Source organism: Colletes gigas, unplaced genomic scaffold (assembly GCF_013123115.1).
Source record: "Colletes gigas isolate AHSC1104 unplaced genomic scaffold, ASM1312311v1 Colletes_gigas_Sc00013, whole genome shotgun sequence".
NCBI lineage: Eukaryota > Metazoa > Arthropoda > Insecta > Hymenoptera > Colletidae > Colletes > Colletes gigas.
In genome coordinates this window covers 45755-68448 of record NW_025106642.1, presented here as the reverse complement: position 1 = coordinate 68448, position 22694 = coordinate 45755, and the positions used below count along the sequence as shown (strand labels likewise).

Here is a 22694-nt window from a genome sequence, read left to right as displayed (position 1 = left end):
TAATTTCTTCATTTTCATAATCCCTTATAACTGCTTCAAGTGTTATTCGAATCTGATCCAAGTTCTTCAAACATTTCTCTATACATTTTTTCATATAATTAATAAGTTATAAATGATTACTGGAAGCGATAGTTACGTAAGTATGTACCTACATACATACATACATACATATTTCCCTCTCTAATATAATACGTATATTCTTTTATTTTGAGTCTTTGGGTACTGCCTGCGAATGTAGTAAAAAGGTGGATCGCAGTACACTACATAGTATACATACGTAGAAAGATGTAAACGCGTAATTTAATCGTCTTGAATTCCTCGCTCGAGACGGCGCAGCTGATACGAATGACGACACAGTTCCTTCTAGTAATGTGTCAAGCTGAGAGAATCCATAAAGATGGCTACTGATCGAGCGACGGACTGTCGTGTGATGTCACTTTTAAGCAACGTCTCGACGTTGTAACTCGAAAAAACTGTCAATAACCGTTGGCTATCGTCGATTCAAGCCACATTCCCGTTTAATAAATAAAATTAACGAAGAATGAGTTAATCTTGATTAAAGAAAATGAATTGTCACCAAATATTAAGTGGGGCCTGTAATGCGGGTGATCGATGTTACGCTGTCGGTTCCGTTGAAGGAATTTCTTTTACTGTAAGTGTTCCGTCTCGCTAAGGTACAGTCAATCTGATTTTTATCTTTTAAAACTTTTTCTCTTCGTACTTGTTTATTGGATTTCTATTGTGCTCGCGAATCGTTAAAAGCACCCTATGTTTTATATTCTTGGTATTCCGTTAAACGACAATCTATAAAAACAATTTTCGATACCTTCGATTTTATAGGATTAATTAGACGTTTCTTTATATCGTCGCTCTGGTATATCGCTATTCGCTTATCGCGTATTTCTACTTCTTATCAATTACTGATGTATCCATTCTTTTTCATTGTCTATGTACAAAATTAAATATTTTTATACTCCACACGTTGTTACGAAAATAAACCTTTTATGCTATTCTAATGTAAAGGATTAATTTTTTAGATCTTTTCTTAGTATATTATACTTGTAATGGTTGTGTATCCGATTCAGGCATACGCAGCCGGTTGCAACATAGTAATTCTTGCCAGTAATTTTGAACGAGTTCAAATAATCCCTGGAGCTGTACATAACTATATAAGGATAAGCTGTTTGGATTGTAGTACCGATACAGGGAAAATTGCAGCCGCGTATGAAAATCAAGTCTGTATTTTCGAGCCTACGCCATTGATCCATAACACTTGTTCCCACGTATGTTTCCTCCTTTTTGGTATATATATCTAACAAATAATTGTACGTGCTTTGCCATTTTGTGCAATAATTCTTTTAAACGATACATATAGCAATTGGAATACCGATGGGTTCAAACTGGAAGCCTACAAACAGAGTCCAATATCAGTTCGCTGTCATGGAATTTGGAAGGAACACGATTATTGACCGGCGGAGAACTCTTACAATTATGGCATCAAAATATAACGCCGTTTCAGGACGAACACGGTAAGCCTTTTCGTTACACCTATTCCCGATTAAATTTAACCGTAATTAGCATTACAATTAATTTTCTCTACATCGATCGATGCAATGTTATCCATGTCGTTGGTAGAAGTAATAAAATTGTGTACAGCGATCAAGGTGAATACGGTACGAACGCAAGAAGCTGTTGTACCCAAGCAAGAAGAAAATACTTCAAACATTCCTCAGGACTGTGAGTTTGCTTTGGATGTGCGCGTAAAGCTGTGAAAAGCATAGAGCGTATTTGAAAGTCTGTGCAAACTTGGAAAATAACTCGACCATTCCTCTCGAATTATTTTCAATTCTCGATGCTTGGCTCTAAAATAAATTACACAAGTTGGCATTTACTATTCTACACATCCTTAGTATTGCTGCTTGATAATACGATGCTTTGATGTTTGAATGCATTATTAAAACGGAAAAAGCTAGAAAGCTCTAGCTCTGGAAAGAAATCAGTTTTTTCATTAGAACAATATTATTAATGTTTGAAGTAAACAGAAAACTTTATTGCATACATGTATATGTTACCTAGCTGAATTTATTGACCCTTTGACTACAGTCGATTTTTACGCAAGCACAAGTTGTGCGTGAAAAAGTTTCTCACGCTTTGAGCAACGCATACGTTTAACGCTCATGAGCGTTTAGCGCACACAGTGAATTTATTAACCGAACGCCTGTAGGTGCTTTTAGTAGTCAAAGGATTAAAACTAAAGGAGATACGATTGAGGAGTAGCATAATTTTTTTACAGCCGGTACAGTTACCTTTTCGATCGGCGGCGAAGCAGAAAGTCCCGCCCCAGGAGATACGGCTACCGGAAATGAACCAGGAGCATGGAATTGCGTTTGGAAGTGTCGCACAGCCACGCCAGTGCATCTCATGAGTTTTAGCCCGGATGGTACATTATTCGCGACAACAGGATTCAATGATAGATTAGTCAAAATTTGGTTCGAGAATAAACAATGTACGATACTTTTGTGCCAACTAATAGAAATGTAATATTTTGAATGTTGCAATCGTTTGACGAAATGTTTTAAAAAATCCGTGTTTAAAATTCTTATCCAGTGTTTTCGACAAGAATGGATCACACGAATGTTACGCAATCTACAGCTAGCGACAGTTACAGTTTTGTTTATGTCGCTCATCCTCGTGCGGTAACACATCTATCTTGGCGCAAGACCAGCAAATACATGCCCAAGTATGTAATAGACGAAAGCAAATAATTGTTAAAAAGATTCATAGATAAATCAAGTATATCGTGAAACGAAATCGTCGACAGATTTTCGTGTATTTATCGTAATTTTGTTGTTCAGGGGTTCCGTTTCCAACATGTTGGTCACATCTTGCAGAGACAATATTTGCCGAGTATGGGCAGAAACGATACCGCCGGAGGTTGAAGGACTGGCTAATATGAGTCAGTTTGAAGGATCCGACAGGCATGGTCATCACGGGAAACATCGACATCATAGTATGCATAAACATCGATTCATGCAGCGACTCAAACACATGAAGTGCGTACAACATAATCGCATCTTTTGCTCTATTTTTCTATAATATATTTTTTCACGTGATTCACATAACTGGTATATATTTCCTATAGAACGTGTTTCCATATTCGTCGACACGCAAAACAACAACATCAAGCAGGACACAACACAGCTCCAACCTTACCAACTTTACCTTCAACGTATTCGGTACACGATTTTCATAATAATTACCAAGGTACGGGCCATTATCCGGGAATGCATTTTCATTTGGCAGCTAGTATAAATGCAGAAACTGGTACGATTATTATAAATATACATATAACTATTTGTTCTTTGATCGTTGTCGTACCGCGCAATATAAAATAACGCCTAGGATATTTCTTCCCACTGTTTCGTCTTTAATACCGTAGATATACCGCTAGTACCGAGTTTGATCACTGGAGATCCTGAAAGGGAACCAAATTTTATTTTACACTGGTTGAATAATAAAGAAATGCACTTTACGATGCAAGCTGAAAGCATTTTGCAAGAACTGACGCGTAAAGTGGTAGAGAAGGAAGAAGGATTGCATCAGCAAGAGATGGATCATGCGGAACACGATTCCGAGGAGGAAGGCCTGTCGAGTGAGTTTTGTCATTATCGCTTCGTTTAAGCAATATGTATGTTTAGTAACACCATCGGCGCTATCGGCACGATTTTACTATATGTATTTCGTACACAGAAAAGGGAGTACGATTGCAACCTGTACAAAAATCGGGAGGCACAATTCGATCGATGAGCCAAGAAGATCATAGCAGCGACGAGCATCATACAGCTCATACAGTTTCGTCGCACCATAGTTTACCGCACAGTGCGCATTCGCATCAAAGCCTTAGGTATGATATTCTCGAAGGAACGATAAAATGTCATTCCGAATATCCATAGCAAGAAAATGTTTATCCACGGTAGAAATATCTATGCTATGTATGTGTAACGAGTCGGTTTTCGATATTTATAATTGGCTGGTTCCAGTAATACTACATCTATAAATTCCATCGCGACGGATGTAACGTCTTCGATGAATCATGCTCCGGATTCCTTGGACACCAAGATCGAAACGTTATTGCGCGATTGGCATCATAATCCGGACCTACTCTTCTCCATTCATCCTATAGACGGAAGCTTTTTAATCTGGCACGTTGAATGGCTGGACGAATATCATCCAGGATCGTTCCGACAAGCACAGATTTCATTTTCAACTCGAATTCCGAACGCTTTTCCCCTTGGCGACGCTTCCACGATGAGTCACAGCGTATCGATGTATTCTCACAATACCGGCGGTCCGTTGTTAAATATTCGCGAAGTGGCAAAATCATCGACAAAATCGTCAAACGACGGTAAGAGCTTTATTTTGCGTATTAGGTATCTAGCGATGAATCGGGTTCGTCGTCGGTCCTTATTATTCTTCGGGTACTAAGAAAAACAAAGTGTTGTCGGTGTAGCTGCCGAAACTGCGACGCCGCTACCAAGCCTGATCGAACAAGACGAAGAACAGTCGACGTTAACGTCGAGAACGGGCCAGGAATTATTAAAAAATATTGAAAACTCTGGGAATCCGAATCAGAATGCCGCGGGAAAGGACAGGAATGGTCATTTGGATTGTGGGAAAACGAATCAAGAAGCGGTAAACGATTTACTGGCTCATCCCAGTCCAATCGTCTCTATGGTGTCGAAACATTCGAACGGAACGTTGAACTTGTGGCAACTGACGTTTGCCGACAGAACGAAATTTTCCCAGGTAAAAGGAAGGGAAGGTGTCGGCGAATCGGTTGTACGTTGATTAACATTTATCGTTTATATACTCTGACCAATTTGTTAATCGATAATAGGTGTTAAGTATCGGGCACGCGTCAAGAGCTTCGGGGCATCGATTTCGTGTAAACGATATCACTTGTCACCCAGTTCTACCTCTATTGGTGACGACATCGCATCACAATATATCGGAATGTTCCGGATCTCAGTGTCAGGAGACCGATTCGAATGAAAATTTAAATAGCAAATCAGGTTCCGGTAAAGCGTCGTCGAAAGATATCTCTTCAACCGTAAGTAATATACGTATACGTACATATGTTTGGTGGTAACGATCCGAAATAATTGCGGCAAGTTTAGTTTTCGTTCGCTCGAATAAATCATCACAACTTGGCAACTGGTTGAAATAATTGGGCTTAAACTGCGATTTTAGGGGTTTTGCAGTGAATTGATACTTTGGCGCGTAGACCCAGTCGGACCGTTATCAAAAAGCGGCGGAGTTTCCGAATTGGCACGTATCAATTCTCCCGAGATCTCAGCGTTCAGCAACGTAGCTTGGATTCCAACTCTATTGCCAAGTACTACCTTGGGTAATTTATCGAATTCACCGAGCGCGTGCTTCGTCGCCAGCGACGGCGAGTGTTTGAGAGTTTATCAAGCTGTTATCGATGCTAGAACGTTACTGGCAGAAGTATCGAGCAGCGAAAGACGAAGCAGAATGATGGTAAGTGTGTGTGTGTGTGTGTGTGTGTGTGTGTGTGTGTGTGTGTGTGTGTGTGTGTGTGTGTGTGTGTGTGTGTGTGTGTGTGTGTGTGCGTTGGATGAACGTAAACGAACCGTCAAGGTACGACATTGATGTGTGAATATATGAACAACAGGATTCAATGGCGAGTCTTTCGACGGATATGTCGTCGGACGATGGTATTAGGCATTCGATTCACGACAGGATACAGATAGTATCGCAACAATCGACGGCGAGACCAGGTTGTGTGATACAATTGGACGCGATCGCTGATGCCACGCATGTAAGTAGCTCGGAGAAAGAAAAAAAAGGAGTTGTCGAGACAAAGTATGTCGGGTTGTGTTAATGTATCGATAAACCGACGGTTTGGTCGGTATTGTGCTTGTTAATTAAGGACAAGTGATTTTTGTAAACGTAGGACTGGCAAAACACCCAATTTCTACACGTATTCCAAGAACAATTAATTACCGGAGATAGAAACGATGAGAAGCAAACTGGAGTGGATACGTCGGTGAACGATTTAGGTTTGATGGAGTCTACCTTGGACGCGATGGTTGATTTGCAGCAATCCGCGATATTCGAAGAACCATTCTACATAGTTGTTTTAGAGAGAACGCAACAGGGCACCACGGTACACATGTGGCGGTTGATTATAGCTTCTCAGCCTGAAACTACCGGTAGGGTACATCGATCAACAAATATTGCACAAATAATGACATACATAGACTATGTATCTGTTAATTGAGGTGTGTGTAAATTTTTCAGGATTGTCGGGATCGATGCTGTACGTTCCAGATTCTCATTTGGTACAAGACGAAGAGGAGGAAGGTGGTACACCTGGACGATATAATCATCCAGAGGGGGGTAGGAGATCTCGTAGAGCGAGTCAGACACGTCGCGATAGTCAAGGCGAGTTTGATACGTTTTTCCAAAGACGACCTCAAAGTAGCCACGTTCTTATCACTACCACGAAAGCCTGTACTCAGGAATTACCGTTACCGGACGGAGTCGAGGTTCGCATTATATTTACTCTATGTCTGTTTCTTCAAGCAAAGTTAAGAGAAATAAAGGAAGAAACGTGGTCATTTTTCGTGGCAATCACGGTCATAGGTGGTACACGCGGCACCAGCTGCTGGACATTTGAGCAGCTCTTCCATCTATCCTGCTTGTTTCGCACCGTACATTATAGTGACAGCGTGCAGCGACAGTACGATACGTTTCTGGAAATGCAAAGTAACGAAGGATCAACCGGACGATAAGCTTGGTTACGAATGGTGCGAATGGGAGATGATACGGAAAGATCAGGATTCTACGATCGACATTACAGGTACGCATCAGGATGTGTGCGTGTCGGTAGAAAGACGAAAAGAAAAGAAAAGAAAGGAATGGGAGTAGTAATTTGCAAGAATGAATTTTCAGGGCAACCGTTGAATATAAGCGCAGCGTACAGCGGACGCATCGCGTGCGCGTACAAGTATGGAAAATCATTCACGCGACCGACGAAAAACGATCCCGATTCCCGGTACGTGAACTTGTGCGTCGCTATATACGAATGCGAAAGCACCGGTGGGAGCGAATGGATATTAGAGGATACGATACATTTAAAGAACATACATTTGCCAAGAATCCCGGTGGATCAGCATTTAGATCTAAGCTACCTCTACGATAGTAGATTTTTGCAAAAGAAGCAGAGGCTGACTCAAGTGTTGCAAACACTGAGCCACGAAGACGTGAGATCACCAAGGAACGGAGAAAACGGGGAAAGCGGTAAATCGAACGCAGGTAAGTAGAGTCGGATCGTTGATACACGTTTACACGCAAGTACCTCGGTTACTATTGTTGTAGGAAAAACTATCGATATTTTACACATACATAGATAAATTGTCGATAAGAATTTGATGGTAGTTTGCCTGTTACGATTTCTAAAGGGTTGCTGGCTGTTCCGTCGTTCAGTACTCTTCAATCTCTGCGTAAATCGATCATAGAGAACGGCAATACATGCCCACTGACCCAAAAACATTTGGTTCAATTGGACTGGGTGTCGAAGGAGGATGGCTCGCATATTTTGACCGTTGCCGTTGGATCGAAGATCATGCTGTTCACGCCGGTCTGTTCGGATCTCGCGCAAGCGAATATGAAAGCGATGAAGGAATCGCAGAGTAACAATCGACCGATACTGCGTAAAGCATCGTCGTTGGCACAACCGCAATTCGTTGACGAAATTCGTTGGATGAAACTGCGAAAAATCGAACTGACTACGGCGGACGGTTTACCGCCTTTGCCCATGCAAATATCATGGGTGAGGGATGGTATTTTGGTGGTCGGGATGGATTCGGAGATGCACGTTTACTCGCAGTGGAAACCAAATCCGAAGAAAGATTGTTTCCACTCGAATTTGCAGCACCAAGAGTCGGACGAGTTTCAAGCGAGTCGAAATCTGCGGGACGAGGATCTGCGAACTTTGGCGCACGAAACGTCGCAAAGGCGGCTGGCGAACGTGTCTTCTATGCCCCACCTTTCTCGCGTGAGTAGCATCAATTTGACGATGCTCGACGCGAAAAAGAAACGAGGTATGCAAAATGAAAATTTGAATTTCGACTACATGCCGGACTACGGTCTGTTCGAGGCCTCGCGAATCGCCTGTCCCGTTCTGCCTCAATATCATCCGAAGCAACTGATGGAGTTGCTAAATTCGGGGAAAATCCGATGGGTGAAGGCCATACTGGCCCATCTGGTTCGGTGTATAGGAAGCTCTTGCTCGTTGAGGGCGGACGACGAGAGCCTGATGAAACAGCGGGGCGGTGGAGGCGGTGGATGGTCGCGTTCCAGGACAATGTCGGTGAGTTACGTAGGCGCAACGTCGCCGCTGGAACCGAGAGGTTCGACCACTCAGATACCAGAAGAGCTCACGTTGGATTACGCGGAGATAACCTCGATATCCCCGTTGCCGCTTTGGACGTTGTTGATCGCGGACAAGGAAACGAATCTGCCGCATCAGCACAAGACGGAGGACAAACAGGATTACAACGAACTGTTTGACAGTAATTTGGACGAAGGCGAGTCGTTGGACGACATGCTGGAGGAAGATTACGATTGCTCCCGGCAAAAGGACAGACGTTCGTCGGTGCCGGAACGCCAAGGAATATCTCATTTCGGCCCGAGGCAAGGAAGATTGCTCTCGCGATTGTTGACTCACACCCATTTGCCCGGTCTATCGAGCCTCGATCAAATGCATTTGCTCGCTCTGGCCGATACCGTGTCCACCTGCAACGTTGATTTTGCCGAACGATTCGCGATCGACGCCGCGAAAAACGCGATCGCGAAAGAAAACTTGACCGGCATCCCCGACGGTGAAACCGTATCGACAGATTCCTTGGACGATTGCGGGCTACGATTCTTATTGGCCATGAAACATTACAATTATTTGATTCGTTGCCTGCCGCTGGCACAGAGGGCACAATTCCAGAAACAAGGTATATCCTCGAACAATCTTGTCTGGGCATTTCATTCGGAATCCGAGGAAGAACTGCTCTGCTTGATACCCTCGTACGCGAAAGGTCAACCAAAATGGAGCGTGTTGAAAGAGCTAGGCGTAGGTTGGTGGATCCGGAGCAACACCGTATTGAAAAGGTGCGTCGAAAAGATCGCGAAAGCAGCCTACCAACAGAAACAAGAACCTCTGGACGCTGCGCTTTATTATTTAGCGATGAAGAAGAAAAATCTCGTTTGGGGGCTGTTTCGAAACAAGAGGGACGACAGAATGACCAGCTTTTTTGCGAACAACTTTACGGAGGATCGTTGGAGAAAAGCAGCGTTGAAGAATGCATTCGCGTTACTCGGGAAACAGAGGTTCGAGCATGCCGCTGCCTTTTTCCTATTAGCGTCCGCGCTCAAAGATGCCATCGACGTGTGTTTGAACAAATTGAACGATATCCAGCTAGCGATGGTGATCGCTAGACTCTACGAGGACGATACCGCATCCCCGCATATGAGGCGATTGCTCTACGAGGAAATTTTAGGCTACGATAAAGACGGTCAGAATCAGGATATGAACAAGGTACATCCGGACCCATTTTTACGCAGCATGGCGCTCTGGATTCTCAAAGATTATACCGGATCGCTCAACACTTTGCTCTTGACGAACGTCGGGACCTTGCATCCGCAATATAACGACGAATCTGACAAACCCGAAGGCACAACAGGTAATGGAAGAACAAACGTTCGTTTCGTTTCGTTTCGTTTCGTTTTCCGACACGTAGCTATGCCGTTTCTATTTAACCGCGATTTTATTTCTTTCAGCGAATCCAAATGTTTTCAACTTTTATGTTTACCTTCGGACACATCCGTTGCTGATCAGACAGTATATTGCTTCCACCGCCCTGGATAGGAAAAAAGGACATTCGGTAGTGATATCCGGCTTCAGTTACGGCACGGAGACCAAATCACAGCCCGACAAGCAGTTAACTTTGGAAGATAGCATCACCCCTTTGGAAAGGCAGCTGTACTTTACGACAGCTCACGCACACTTTAAGGCAGGATGTCCTGCTCTTGCGCTCGAAGTTCTTTCAAAACTACCCAGCAAAGTAATGGACACCAATTGCAAAGATTCACCCAGTACGTATCGCATCGCATCGCATCGCATCGCATCGCATCGCATCGCCCATTCAACCTTTCTTAATTCCTCGCTTTTGACATTTTTCTTTAGGTTTATTAAACAGTCCGAGTAAGGCAAGAACGCAAGATTATCAGATAGACACTGGTATTATCGCTTGGGACGACACTGAGAAAACCAACGCCAACCAGGACGAAGGTAACATCGACGTTCTCTTTTTCGTACGTAGTAATAAGTAAAATACGTTTCCACTCTTACGATTCTTGTATGTACTGTGGTGCGCGTTAGGTATCGTCGACTGGTCCCAACCTATGACGCGCATCGTCGATGAAGAGATGGTGCTAAACTGGGACGATGACGCGAATGAAAACGATGATACCGATAGTCCACCTATGAGCATGAAACTAGACAGAAAGGAGTCGAAATCGTCCGAGAAGGAGGGTGAGTCGAACCATAAGTTTCGATCCATGTCGATAACCGATTGTCCATTTCTCGAAACCTTTAAACATACGGCCATACGTCACGATTCGTAGAAAAGAGCACGAAATTGTCCGGTCAGCTGGACATTATGGCGCAACAATTGAAGTTTGTGGCGTGTTTAAAAATTCTAATGGAAGAATTGTCAACGTTGGCAACGGGTTTCGAAGTAGATGGAGGACAACTTCGATACCAACTGTACGTGTGGCTCGAGAGAGAAGTGGACGCTCTTCGACAACTTTGCAATTACAGTGTAAATTCGGACGGAGACACAAACAACGTTTCGGAATGTAAGGATGAAAATTATGTACCATATATATCCCTTTCGATTCGATACGCGAATTCTTTGCGAGTAACCGCAGTGAAAATTTCTTTTAGACGAGGGTGGCGGTATGGTCGATGACGTGCAACCGTGCACCAAGCCTGGTGAACAGCCAACGTTACACGAAATATTAGTAGCCGAGAAATTAGACTTTGAAGCTAAAGTTCAAAGAGCTGTTCGAAGAAAGAAATGGTTGAAAGGTAACGGCGAAACGGCTACTAATCCTACGAGTCGGTCGCGCTCAATCTGTTGCCAGTGTTGTTAATAATGTTGTTTACGGTATTTTTAGCGAATGAAACTTTACTGAGAACGTTGTTGTCCTATTGTTCGTTGCACGGAGCATCGGGTGGAGGTTTGGCATCCGTAAGAATGGAGCTTGTCCTCTTGTTACAAGAATTGCAACAAGAAAAGACGCAGCAACAGTTACTCAGTCCTCTTCCATTTCCAACCACGCTTCCTCTTTTAAGCGCTAGCGTAGCGTGCAACAAAACCGTCGTAGCTGATCCAGTCAGACACTTGCAGGTTCGCACGCGTTGTTAAAACTATCTAGCCAAGTAAGTATCTCGGTTGTGAAGCCAACGCCGAAACCTTTTTCTTTTCTTTTTTTTTTAGTCCCTCGCCCACGATATGTTGCAAACGTTGGTAGAATTGCGTAAGCCACCGATGCCGACGAGAAACACGCATTACTGCGAAGTATTTATAATGAGGGATTTAGCAGTGGCTCTGAGCGCGTGCATTTATCAGTCGCTTTGCGATTCCGACACTTTTGTCACAAAACATCAACATCCGGATAGGTAAGCTATACATATGTATACGTATCCAAAGTAAAGGTAAAGGTTATGGGATAGGGAAGTTTGGTAAATTGTTAAACCGTTGTTAATTGCGTTGCATAGTTTTCCAGCGGTTGCAGAAATAGAAACGTTCTCCGGCGGTCATCTGGTAGCTTCGAATCGACATCACAGAAGATATTCGACGGACGATGGTGTGTGTATAACCACAACGCCCTCGAAATGGCCCGGTGTTACGAATTTGCGTGCATTATTGGCTCGCGAGAAGGACGAAGACACGCCGAAATTGAATATTTTGCTGTGCGAATCTTTCGTGGCCACCTACATGAGTTTATTCGTCTACGCCCTATGGAGCTGCGACAGCCATATACTTTACAGGCTCGTAGGTCAACGATTCGATAACAGCACTTGGTCTTGTCTCTTTGGAGGCGGAGTAAAGAAATTACTGCGGGTTGCGAGCACAAGTAGCCAGGTATAGAAAAATTCGATTCGTTTCGTTTCGATTCGTTTCGATTCGTTTCGGGTGTAATCGGATGGTGTGTGTAGGTCGGTGGTAGTGGACCAGGGGCTATAGAAAGGGTCGAGGGTGTTTCGAGCGAAGCGCAAAGTACCGCCGGAGCTGTATGGACCACGATGACCTCGTTGACCAAGCAACGCGTAAAACTGAATATGAAATTATTGGGTCAGTTTACCGGTCAACAGCCAAACATGAAAGAAGACAAACCCACGTACAGAGAGCAATTCGTATCGCCTCAGATGAGCATGATCTCGTATTTTTTAATGAAGGTGAGCAGTAGTTATTCGCGATTAATAAGAAACCGGGGGTCAGATTCGTTCGATATCCTTTGTTGGTTGTTTCTGTTTTTCGTTGCACGGAGATAGCCGCACATAGATAGCGAGTACGCGGACGAAATCGATTACGACTCGTCCGACTCTGCGGTGTCGGATTTAGATTCGTCCGAGGACGAGGAAGACGTGTTCGACACAAACTCGAAACCAAAGAACAAACCAAAGGACAATACGGAGCATACGAATCCGAATTCGTACAGTTGGTGCATCATGAGATTGTCAATAGTAAAGATACTGCAACAGCAATTGCAAGATTTCTTAAACGTCGCTGGTATAGAGATGCAAGGTGGATATCTATTTAATTTCTCTAAAATAGAATAGACGAGGGAGGAGAGGAGAGGAGAGGAGAGGAGAGGAGAGGTTGAGAGAGATGATTTTTATCGAATGGTATTTTTCGTAGAGTTGCCTGTGAGCAGCCCGTTGATTCACGGAACGCTAGCTGTGGTGGCGCAATGGCAGGAAACGTTGCGCGAAGAATTGGACAGCAGGGGACCACCGGCGATCAATTACATTCCTGGATGTGCACCAGATACAACGGCCACGCCGGGAAAACCAGCGATCCACAAATACCGATCTTTGATCGAAAGAGGCAACACACCGTTCAAGTAAGATCGGGGAATAAAGTTGTCGTTTGTAGCGCGCGTCACCCCGAACAATCGCGTATTTATCTTTGTATGTTTAGCACGCGGTTAGCGTCGGTAGCTCCAGCCAATCGACTCTGGTGTTACTTGGTCAGACAAGAATCGGTACAGGATATTTTCATCAGAGCCGTATTCGGTAAACGAAAGTCGTTGTCGTCGATATTGGAAAGCAATCAAACCGTGATCGATAATTTGAATCGTGGAACAATGGCGGAAGACAAGGGTAGCGACAGTGGAACCACCAGCTTGCCCGAACCTGTACGAATCATTCACAAGGAACAAGATAGCATCAGTGCGTTTTGTCTGAATCAGGTTTGTTGCTCTTTTTACTATCATCATCCTTTTCCTCCTCGCTCGTACATTTCACAATTTTTTTTTAATCATTTACTGGCATACGCGTGAACGGTGGCGATGCAGGTAAATCCAGGTTTGATGGCGTTAGCTACTCCTCGCGAGGTACAAGAAATGAATATATCGCTGCTACTCGAGCTCCCATCTTGGTTGGAAGACGAATGCGAGTTTGACCTGATCAATTTGAACAAACAACCAGAACCCGAACCTGTACAACCAACCAGTTTCTTGGTGATTCAGGCAAGCATAACGCGAATCTTTTCCTTTCTTTCACGCCCCACGACTCTTCTTATCTACATACGTAAGTATGTATATCTTTGTTTGTACAAATACTTAGACGGCAGCGGATCGACCATTGCTCGCTCAAAGTCCACAAACAAACAACAGTCCTCAACCGCAGTCGGGCATTGCGAGTCAAAACGGAAGAGGAGCTAGCGTGGTAAGTGTCTTTTTAAACGGTTGGTCGCATCCGATGACTATCACTCGCGTATTTAAATATCGAGCACTGTATTGATCGATCGTGTGTTGTTATCTATTTGAAAATTTACACCTTTACGTCTCGTGCCCTTGCTTTCCGATCTAACCCAGATGTATCAAATTTTACCCATCGGATGTTACTTTTCTCCGTATGTTTGTCTCCGCGTGTGCGTCTGCGTCTGCGTGTGCGTCTGCGTGTGCGTCTGCGTGTGCGTCTGCGTGTGCGTCTGCTGCGTGACCGTGTATTTATACGCACGGAAAATAATCATCGGAAATATACAGTGTGTGCAGTACCCGAGAAACCTTTCTCGTAAAAAGGTTGCAATCACCCGTCACACGATAGCGTTTAAATATTCTCGTGAAAATAGAAATGAAAGGCACCTACTCGATTTTCTCATTTTCGCGTTTACGCGTAACAAGCAGAGATCTTGGATCGGGGTAACTTTGTTCGGACCCGATGATGCAACAACCCGACAACAAATACAAATTGGCAGTAGAAAAGTGTGAAACGTAGTAGGTACTGCTCCGGAAGAGGTGTACAATGGCATCGGCCGTTGCATGACACGTAAACAAGTTTGCACTATAGAATGCACCCTTTAAGAGACGCGGCTACTTCGAGGTTTCTTTCTTGCGACACGTATCGTATCGTAACGTAAAGTTGTATGTATGTATGTATGTATGGGGCGGAAAGTCGAGATCGAGTAAAATAAATATGGTCGCGGGAGGGAAGCCTCGATAGCCGTGGATGCATCCGTGATATCGTCGAGTAGTAATCGCACTGGGTCGAGTCAAACTAGCACAACTGGTGACCGACATGTTCCTTGTTCAATGCTTGCCTAACCGTCTATCTTGGTTCGCGTCTGACCGACGTCACTGACCTGGTGGCTCGTTCGCTCGCTCAGATGAAGGGGATGCCCGCTTTTCCTGGCTCCCACGACCTGCGTTTCTGTCAGTTTGTTGCCGATAGGAGCAAACACTTGTTGCAACCGGTGAGATTAACTTCTAACAGACCCTAGCCTGCATAATATCCTAGTATCTTAGTGCCAGTTTTCTATTCGGTTATTTCTCTTTTAGTTTTCCTTTTCGTAACCTTTTTTCTTTACTTTCTTTATTTGATTAATCGTATATACGCTTCAGTTCGTAATATCGTAAGCGCAAATGATCGACGTAAGTTTATCTTTCAACGTTACGTATGTACATCGCGCGGCGCGGTTCATCCTCTCTCGATGATTCCGTTCTAACAAAGAATCGTCATTAAAAACGTCTTTGAACCACCGTTTGCGACTGGAATATCGCGAATAATTAGAATTGTTGGTTGTCCGCTCGTCGAACAATGCCTGATAATATCTAGTATTTAAAATATGCCTCCTTTTCCTAGCTTCTTCCGCTACCGCTAACATCGCGACATCCGACTGCAAAAGGTGTACGCGCGTCCTACGTTTTCTTTCTTTTTTCATTCGACAAGTAACTTTTTATACGTCCTACAATTTCGTAGAGTACCTAAACGATTTTAAATCGTATTATTCGCTTACGAATCTTACGAACGAGCGACCGTTTTGTGTTAGAAGAATAATAGTAACAGAATGTATAATGAACTCGCCGCGGTATACTCTGACAAGGCATGCCGTTATTAATAGTTACAGCAATTGGTATTTCACTAAAAGTTTATGAAACATTGATTGTCATTTAAATCGTTTGGTCTAATGGTTACGGACCATATTTGCCTTACTGCCGTGTTATTATTATTATCATCATCGTCGTCGTCCTCGTCGTCGTCGTCGTCGTCGTCGTCGTCGTCGTCGTCGTCGTCGTCATCGTCATCATCATCATCATCATCATCATCATTGTAACCATTATTCGTTTATATTCGTTCACGTTACGTTACGTTACGTTAATCGGCTGATTCGAGAAAAATGAAATAATACGGGGTAAAGTTTTTGCTTCGCTCAAGATGTTTTCAATCACGAATAGGATTTACCGATCGATAACAATTACGAATTAGTGAATTTTTCTCTGATACCACCACACTACTGCATGCTCGATCAAAACATTTCCTTTATGTACGGAGAAAGTTGATTCAACGTTTTGTGCCTTTTGAACGTTGTCTCGTGTTGAATGTCGTCTGTAGTATTTAGCTCTACTTTGCTTATCCTCGGAGGCCACGTGTTCAATCATTTTCCAAACATTTCCAATCGAATCCCGGAACGCAGGGTCTACTAGCGGCATTTCCTACCTTCGGATTCCATCAAAATTTTGCGAACCATTTATTTCGAATAGACCGTGTCTAGTGGACCCTGATGGTTCGTGGATAGCGTCGTGGAGATACGTCGTTAAATCGAATGAAACCAGGGACGAACAACAATTTTAGCAATAAAATTAACCAACATCGGTATTGTCCAATGCGTGAAACTTGTTTTACCTTTCGTTTCATCGATCCATCGACATATACCCCGAAGAACGATCGTTTGGTCGTCGTAGGCTTTGGCTTCTCGAATCAACGACGAAAAAAGCAACGAGGAAATCGATAGCATGCGTTTTTAAAACGTACAGCCCGACCGATCGTGTTTTACACTAGGTAATACGTATATGTATTGTATGTGTTAAGCGTAGATCATCGTCCGTTCTTTTTTTATCTCTGTTTCGTTTACTTATTCCATTGCGTCTCGATACACGTATGCTAACAGAATTACGTTCATTTTTATACGATACGTTTATTATACATATACATATATACATATACATATATACATGTATATACATATATGTACGTATTATTTGCGAAACAAAGAACCAGCCATTCATTAATTATTAGTAGCCCCGATGTAATATCGGATACATTTTATTTCAACAGATTTTGAAGCATAAAATCGATGGTATAAGAAGAATTTCGTCGCATCCACTTTTGCCATTATGTAAGTATACTGTTTCTAATCCAGCCTGCCGCTACGTACAATCTCATCGACAAGTTTTCGCTGATTCTATCGCCGAAATTTAACGGATAAATATCTTTTTTTATCGACACGATCTCCTGCCCTGCCTCCTATGTGGATCGAACAGACTTGACCGGTTCTCAAGATGGCTCGGTATCGCTTTGGGAATGGGGACATAAAACGGCTGTGGCGACTCCCAGACAACCCGGAACCTTTGCAAAAGTGACACGCGTCCGTTTCTCGCAGCATGGAAATAAGTTTGGTGTCGCAGATTCCGATGGACATCTCAGTTTATTTCAAGTGGCCTGTCGAGAAGGAACAGCACGACCGTTCTTCGTAAGAATATCTCTCTACATTCTTCGATGATATCCCATCTAGATAGATACGTACAAACTTTTCTTATTTTTTTTTTCTAGAATTATCAGTGTCACAGCAAAGTGACGGCTGATTTTGTCTTCCTCGGTGCGTGCAGTTTAATAGCAACTGCAGGTCATGGTTCCGAAGGACGTAACGTTGCTCTTTGGGATACTCTGCTTCCGCAAAACAAATCTTTGATTCAGGGTATGCATTGGCATACATACATATACGATACGTATACATATTGTTCATCGACCCTCGTTATCTTTTCTAGGTTTCACGTGTCACGAGCAAGGAGCCAGCTCTTTGATACTCGCGCCGCAGCATCACCTATTAATTAGCGGAGGAAAGAAAGGAGACATTAACATATTTGACGTTCGACAACGACAACAACGACACCGCTTTCAGGCTCACGAATCGGCCATCAAGTGTTTGGCTCTCGATCCGCACGAGGAATTTTTTGTCAGCGGAGCAGGAGACGGTGACATCAAGGTCACGGCCAAACATATGCATATCGCAACATGCCCGCGTAAATACTAAACAAACATTTTCTTTTCTTCAGATATGGGGTCTAACCGTTCATTCTCTGATTTATTCCTTCCCCGGGGAACATCCACGTTCCAGTTTCTTCAAAAACATTGGACAAGTAAGTTGGCTCGACTTGATCGACATATATTTCTCTGAATCATAACGTCAAGAACGTTTTTCAGGGTGTGACGCAGTTACACGTAGATTCCGCAGGACGTTTATTCTCTTGCGGGGCAGATGGATCCATGAAAGTTCGCCAGTTGCCAGAACGCGATTGCGTTGTACACACTTTGTATTAGGGTAACAAAAATATGCTAATCTCTTATAAACAAAACGTTTAAAAATCAGTTCGTTCGGTCCACGAAACTAAACACTATTACAACATATTGATACATATTTTCCTCGTAAATATTCCTTGCACGACGAATATTCTACGACAAACGAGTATCTTCTCTTCTCTCCGTTTAATTATCAACGTAGAAATACTTTCTTTAATGTAATTATGCGTTTAATTATTCTTAAATACGTTTAGTTTATTCATTTATTGATCATCGTGCACAAGAAAAGGATCAAATTTAGAAAAAGTGACGAGTTGCCGGAGAACGGGACGGAGGGGGTTATTAAATTCTAATTTTACGGGGTTGTAAGGCATACGGTATCCACTGACAATAGGATACTGTTTTCTTCCTCTTTATGCGCCGTATATGTGTGTGAGTGTAAGTGTGTGTGTGTGTGTGTGTGTGCGTGCGCGTGCGTGCGTGGTGTGTGTGATATTTATACACGCGATGCACGCACGTAATACGACATCGGCCAACGTTCCTGCCCGTGGCAATGTTAGCGCGTGGAAAGCTTCCCAAGCTCCAACCCTCTCTAAAAGCTTACGTTGCGTACATACATACAACACTGTCGGAAGAAAAGAATCGTTCGCACCACTTTCTTCTCCCTTCTGCATGTGCTTACACTGTGTATTTGTGTGCAAAGCACGCATCTACAACCAGTAGACAACAGACAAACCAATACAGGCAAAATCAAAGACTTGGTATCAAAACTTGGTAACGTCATCTCGCCTCGGAAGCGTTATCTACTAGCCTCTTCTATTTAAATTTACTTAAATATTTGGTCATTTGTTCGCTTTCGAAGCGAATAAATACGATTAAGCTTCCCCGTGCTGCTCGTTTTTTTCTTAGTAGAATGTGTATATTTCATAAACAAGATACGCCAAAGGTAGTCAAATTGTTAATAGCGATTGTTCAACATGTATTGTCTTGCTTTTACATTCGCATCTAGTATTCTATATATATATATATATATATATATATAGTTAACTATTCGTCGCAAAGTACGATTGTATACGCATTTGTTAGCATTGTGACGAAATAAATTTTTAAAAAGAGCTTTCATCGTCTAAAGGAATGTTTAATGCAAATATTACGCTAATCTGGCATTCGTTGTACATGTAAATTTACGCAATGAAAATACACGTGAAATGAAACACAGTTATTTTTCACCATATCGTGCCACATATGTCATACTTATGTCATACCATACTAAATACTAAATCGATAGACTGGTCGATACAATTAATGCATAAATCCCAACAGTACTCTGTACGCTTGCACGTTTCGGAACACAAGCGATGAATCAACAAAAATATAAATATTGTAATCTGAATGTATTTCACAATCGTGACATTTATTTGCTAAATTTAGATTATATTAGATTATAAATGCATTAAAGTATCAAGAATTGTGCATTACTTTCGTAAATGTACGCCGCGACGCGTCTATCAAACTGATAGACTTCCATACCTAAGGACGACAACGTTCCATGAAGCGTGGATAAAGGCATACTTCGCGAATATGGTACCTGTTTAAAAGCCAACAGAGAAACCTCTCGAGACCCAATCCATACCCACCGTGGGGGCAAGTTCCATACTTTCGCTAAATAAATTACACGAAAGATCCGTTGGAAACGATAAAAAAAAATATTTCAAATAGAAACGTTAACACTCACTTGATCCGTATACCAGTAATACGGTTTTGGGTCAATGTTCTCGCGAGAATAACCCTCCATCAATTCATCGTGATGCCAAATACGCATCGAACCGCCAACTATCTCTCCAACACCCGGCAAAAGCACATCTACGGATTCTGTAAGACGTTTATCCTCGGCACAACGTTGCATGTAAAACGATTTAATATCTGCAGGAAATCGACAAAGCATTATCGGTTCGTTTATTTTATCGGTCATTTTTCTCTCTGGCATTTCTGGAATATCCTACGCGACAACAAAAAGTTTAAACAAACACATACCAATTATCAATGTTTAAATAACATTTATATTTAAATAAATCATCGATCGATCGATCGATCGATCGATCGATCGATCGTACCTCCCCAAATTCATAAAATGTTCCATCTTCCTTGGTTATACCATTATCTCGGAGATATTCGATCGCATCCTCATAATTCATCCTCTTGAACGGTCTTTTTGGTATTTGGAAATTAGGATTTAGTTCTTTGACGAGATAGCCAAGAGGCGATTTTAAAACACGATCAACAACATCGCATATCAAAACTTCCAAACGATCGAGTAATTCCTCGAATCGGATAAATGGACACTCTGCCTCCACATGCATATATCTAATAAATACAGAACTCTGGTGATATTTTATTTCGTTTAAAAATTTCATAAACGATTCTTAATCTGCATTTCAATTTTAGTGAAAAGGACTGTTTAAAAATTTGATATATTTACTCGGCAAGATGTCTCCGAGTCCTAGATTGTTCTGCTCTGTATGACTGCGTGATACAATATACGTCGCCCATTGCTGGCAGACAAGTCTCGAGGTAAAGTTGCGAACTTTGAGTTAGAAACGCTTCTTCCCTACGAATAAAAACTTGAACCATCGGTGGTCTAACGAGCTACATCCAAAAACCATTTCCTAACAAACAAAATCCAATTACCCAAAGTAATCTAGTTTAAACAACGTCGATCCACCTTCTACCTGTGTTTGTACCAAAGTCGGTGGTGTTACTTCGCAGTAATTTCTCTCTTTGTAATGATCCCTAAATGCCTGCATCAATATGGATCTCATGATCAATATGCGAGATGTCTAGAACAAATTAATCGTAAGAAATTCGTTAGCGATTCGTTACCAAATGATTTATAATCCTCTAAAATGACCATTTATCTAATTATTTTACATTTTCACCGCGTATCATGATGTGCCTGTTATCCAACTGAACATCGGGAAGAGCTTCTTCGTTTAAAATAGAATCTGCACCACCGGGAGGAGACGCCCCTATTAATTTCCAGTAATCGACATGCAATTCGTGTCCGTTCGGTGCCTAAAAATTATTACAGAGCATAGAAACTTTTGAAAAATTTTCGCGAAACTTCATTATACGCTATCAATTTTACATTTTTTCCTTCGGGCACAGTTTCTAAAGTCCCAAATACTACGATAGAAGCTTCGGTGGACAACGTTAATGCATCGTACGTTTGACATAAAAGATCGGTAAGCACACACTGCAGAAAACCGGTTCCATCTCTCAATGTAATAAACATGAGTGCTTTACCTATAACAACATATATAGACACTTTAAACAATAATAATAATTAATTAAAAAATCTCTAACATTCGATTCAAATACATTTTCCTAGAAATCCCGCTACGCGACTTCCAATTTCTTAAGTAAGATCTCGCAACTTGTACGTAAATTGAAAATTTCAATGCATCCGATCACTTTTGTACGTGCTATGATAAAAATCATTCCAGCAAACCGCACCTTGACGCCTAAGTCTGTGTACCCATCCAAAAAGTTTCACGCGCAGATCTCGAAAAACGACGCATTTATTAATTTTTATACACGTCGCAGCTGGTAAAGTCTCATCTTGTTCGATTACGATCAATTTGGCCTCTTCCAAGTTCTTCAATCTCTTTTCTTCATCTTCCATCAATTTCTTTTGTTTATCCTCTGTCTTATATCGTTCTCTCATCCAAATCTTTTGTACCTTTTTTAACTGAGACTTGGACACTACTTCATACTTTTCGTCGTTGCTGTGGGAATCTTGATAGATTAATGGAAACGGTTCTTTTCCAGCATAATGCATTGCTTTTAAAACTGTCTTAAAAGGATGACGTTCAGAACCATCGCCTGTTTCATCGTTTCCATTCTTCCGAGACGTATAAATGCCATCTGAAACAAAAACTTTCTTATTCTTCTACACGGTAAAATTCTAAATATGAAATTACTTGATTATCTTCCTAGAATAAAGACAATATAATAGAACTTTTACAGTTACTCTTTAGAAACTTAATTCTTAAAGACATTAACGTGGCACTGTAAATGTGAAAATAATTTCGATTTAAATCCATTGCGTTCATTTATAAAGTAATAAAAATTTACCTGACAATGAGTCGGAGGAGTCTTTCTCAAACATTTTTTCCAAGTATTTTTTTCTTATAATGTCAATTGTTTTTCCCTTTTCCTTTTTCCTTTTTCCTTTTTCCTGTGATATTTCCTCTCCTTTTCTAACAATTTTTAGTTATGTCTGAATCTCACGTTTCGAAACCTAAATGCTTATATCATTTATTACAATTATAATTTAATAAATATTTAAATTAGCTGATGCAATTTCTTACCTTGCTATCGCTATGATCGAACAGCTGATTCGACACCACGATTCACCGCATACTGACACGGTGGCGTTTAATAACGGATACTGGGACTGGGACTGGGATTCCTTTCTGCGCATGCGCTCCAGTGCGCATGACCAAAATTCCCACCAATGTCCATC

The 22694-nt window shown here is 42.0% G+C and overlaps 2 protein-coding genes across 4 annotated transcripts; one reads left to right on the top strand and one right to left on the bottom strand.

Moving 5' to 3' along the window:
* Positions 1 to 408: 408 nt before the first annotated feature.
* Positions 409 to 18212, top strand: LOC122399502 (dmX-like protein 2). The gene is given in 39 exon segments (XM_043400214.1): positions 409 to 652; positions 1086 to 1283; positions 1376 to 1529; positions 2294 to 2506; positions 2608 to 2740; positions 2856 to 3053; positions 3143 to 3324; positions 3440 to 3652; positions 3751 to 3904; positions 4041 to 4405; positions 4511 to 4806; positions 4898 to 5110; positions 5251 to 5547; positions 5696 to 5842; positions 5978 to 6236; positions 6325 to 6572; positions 6670 to 6886; positions 6979 to 7326; positions 7452 to 9761; positions 9859 to 10173; positions 10265 to 10369; positions 10460 to 10613; positions 10703 to 10955; positions 11071 to 11170; positions 11260 to 11492; positions 11583 to 11794; positions 11864 to 12230; positions 12305 to 12544; positions 12641 to 12893; positions 13008 to 13212; positions 13290 to 13560; positions 13666 to 13839; positions 13937 to 14038; positions 16928 to 16988; positions 17134 to 17342; positions 17423 to 17567; positions 17638 to 17855; positions 17926 to 18009; positions 18074 to 18212. Coding segments are annotated over 39 exon segments (10050 nt in total). The 5' UTR covers positions 409 to 565; the 3' UTR covers positions 18191 to 18212.
* Positions 18213 to 19544: 1332 nt separating this feature from the next.
* On the bottom strand, positions 19545 to 22595 carry LOC122399501 (asparagine--tRNA ligase, cytoplasmic). Of its 3 annotated transcripts, none has more exons than XM_043400211.1 (10): positions 22540 to 22595; positions 22304 to 22469; positions 21683 to 22093; positions 21315 to 21472; positions 21098 to 21241; positions 20858 to 21006; positions 20649 to 20777; positions 20284 to 20533; positions 19905 to 20168; positions 19545 to 19831 (listed from the first exon to the last, which is right to left on the bottom strand). In XM_043400211.1, exons 2-10 carry the CDS (start codon positions 22335 to 22337, stop codon positions 19700 to 19702), a joined length of 1671 nt encoding a protein of 556 aa, XP_043256146.1. In that variant the 5' UTR covers positions 22338 to 22469; positions 22540 to 22595; the 3' UTR covers positions 19545 to 19699. The 3 variants fall into 3 exon arrangements, with proteins under 3 accessions (XP_043256146.1, XP_043256145.1, XP_043256148.1); XM_043400210.1 differs by having other exon boundaries at positions 22304 to 22476; positions 22540 to 22586; XM_043400213.1 differs by having other exon boundaries at positions 20858 to 20967; positions 22304 to 22476; positions 22540 to 22586.
* Positions 22596 to 22694: the final 99 nt, after the last annotated feature.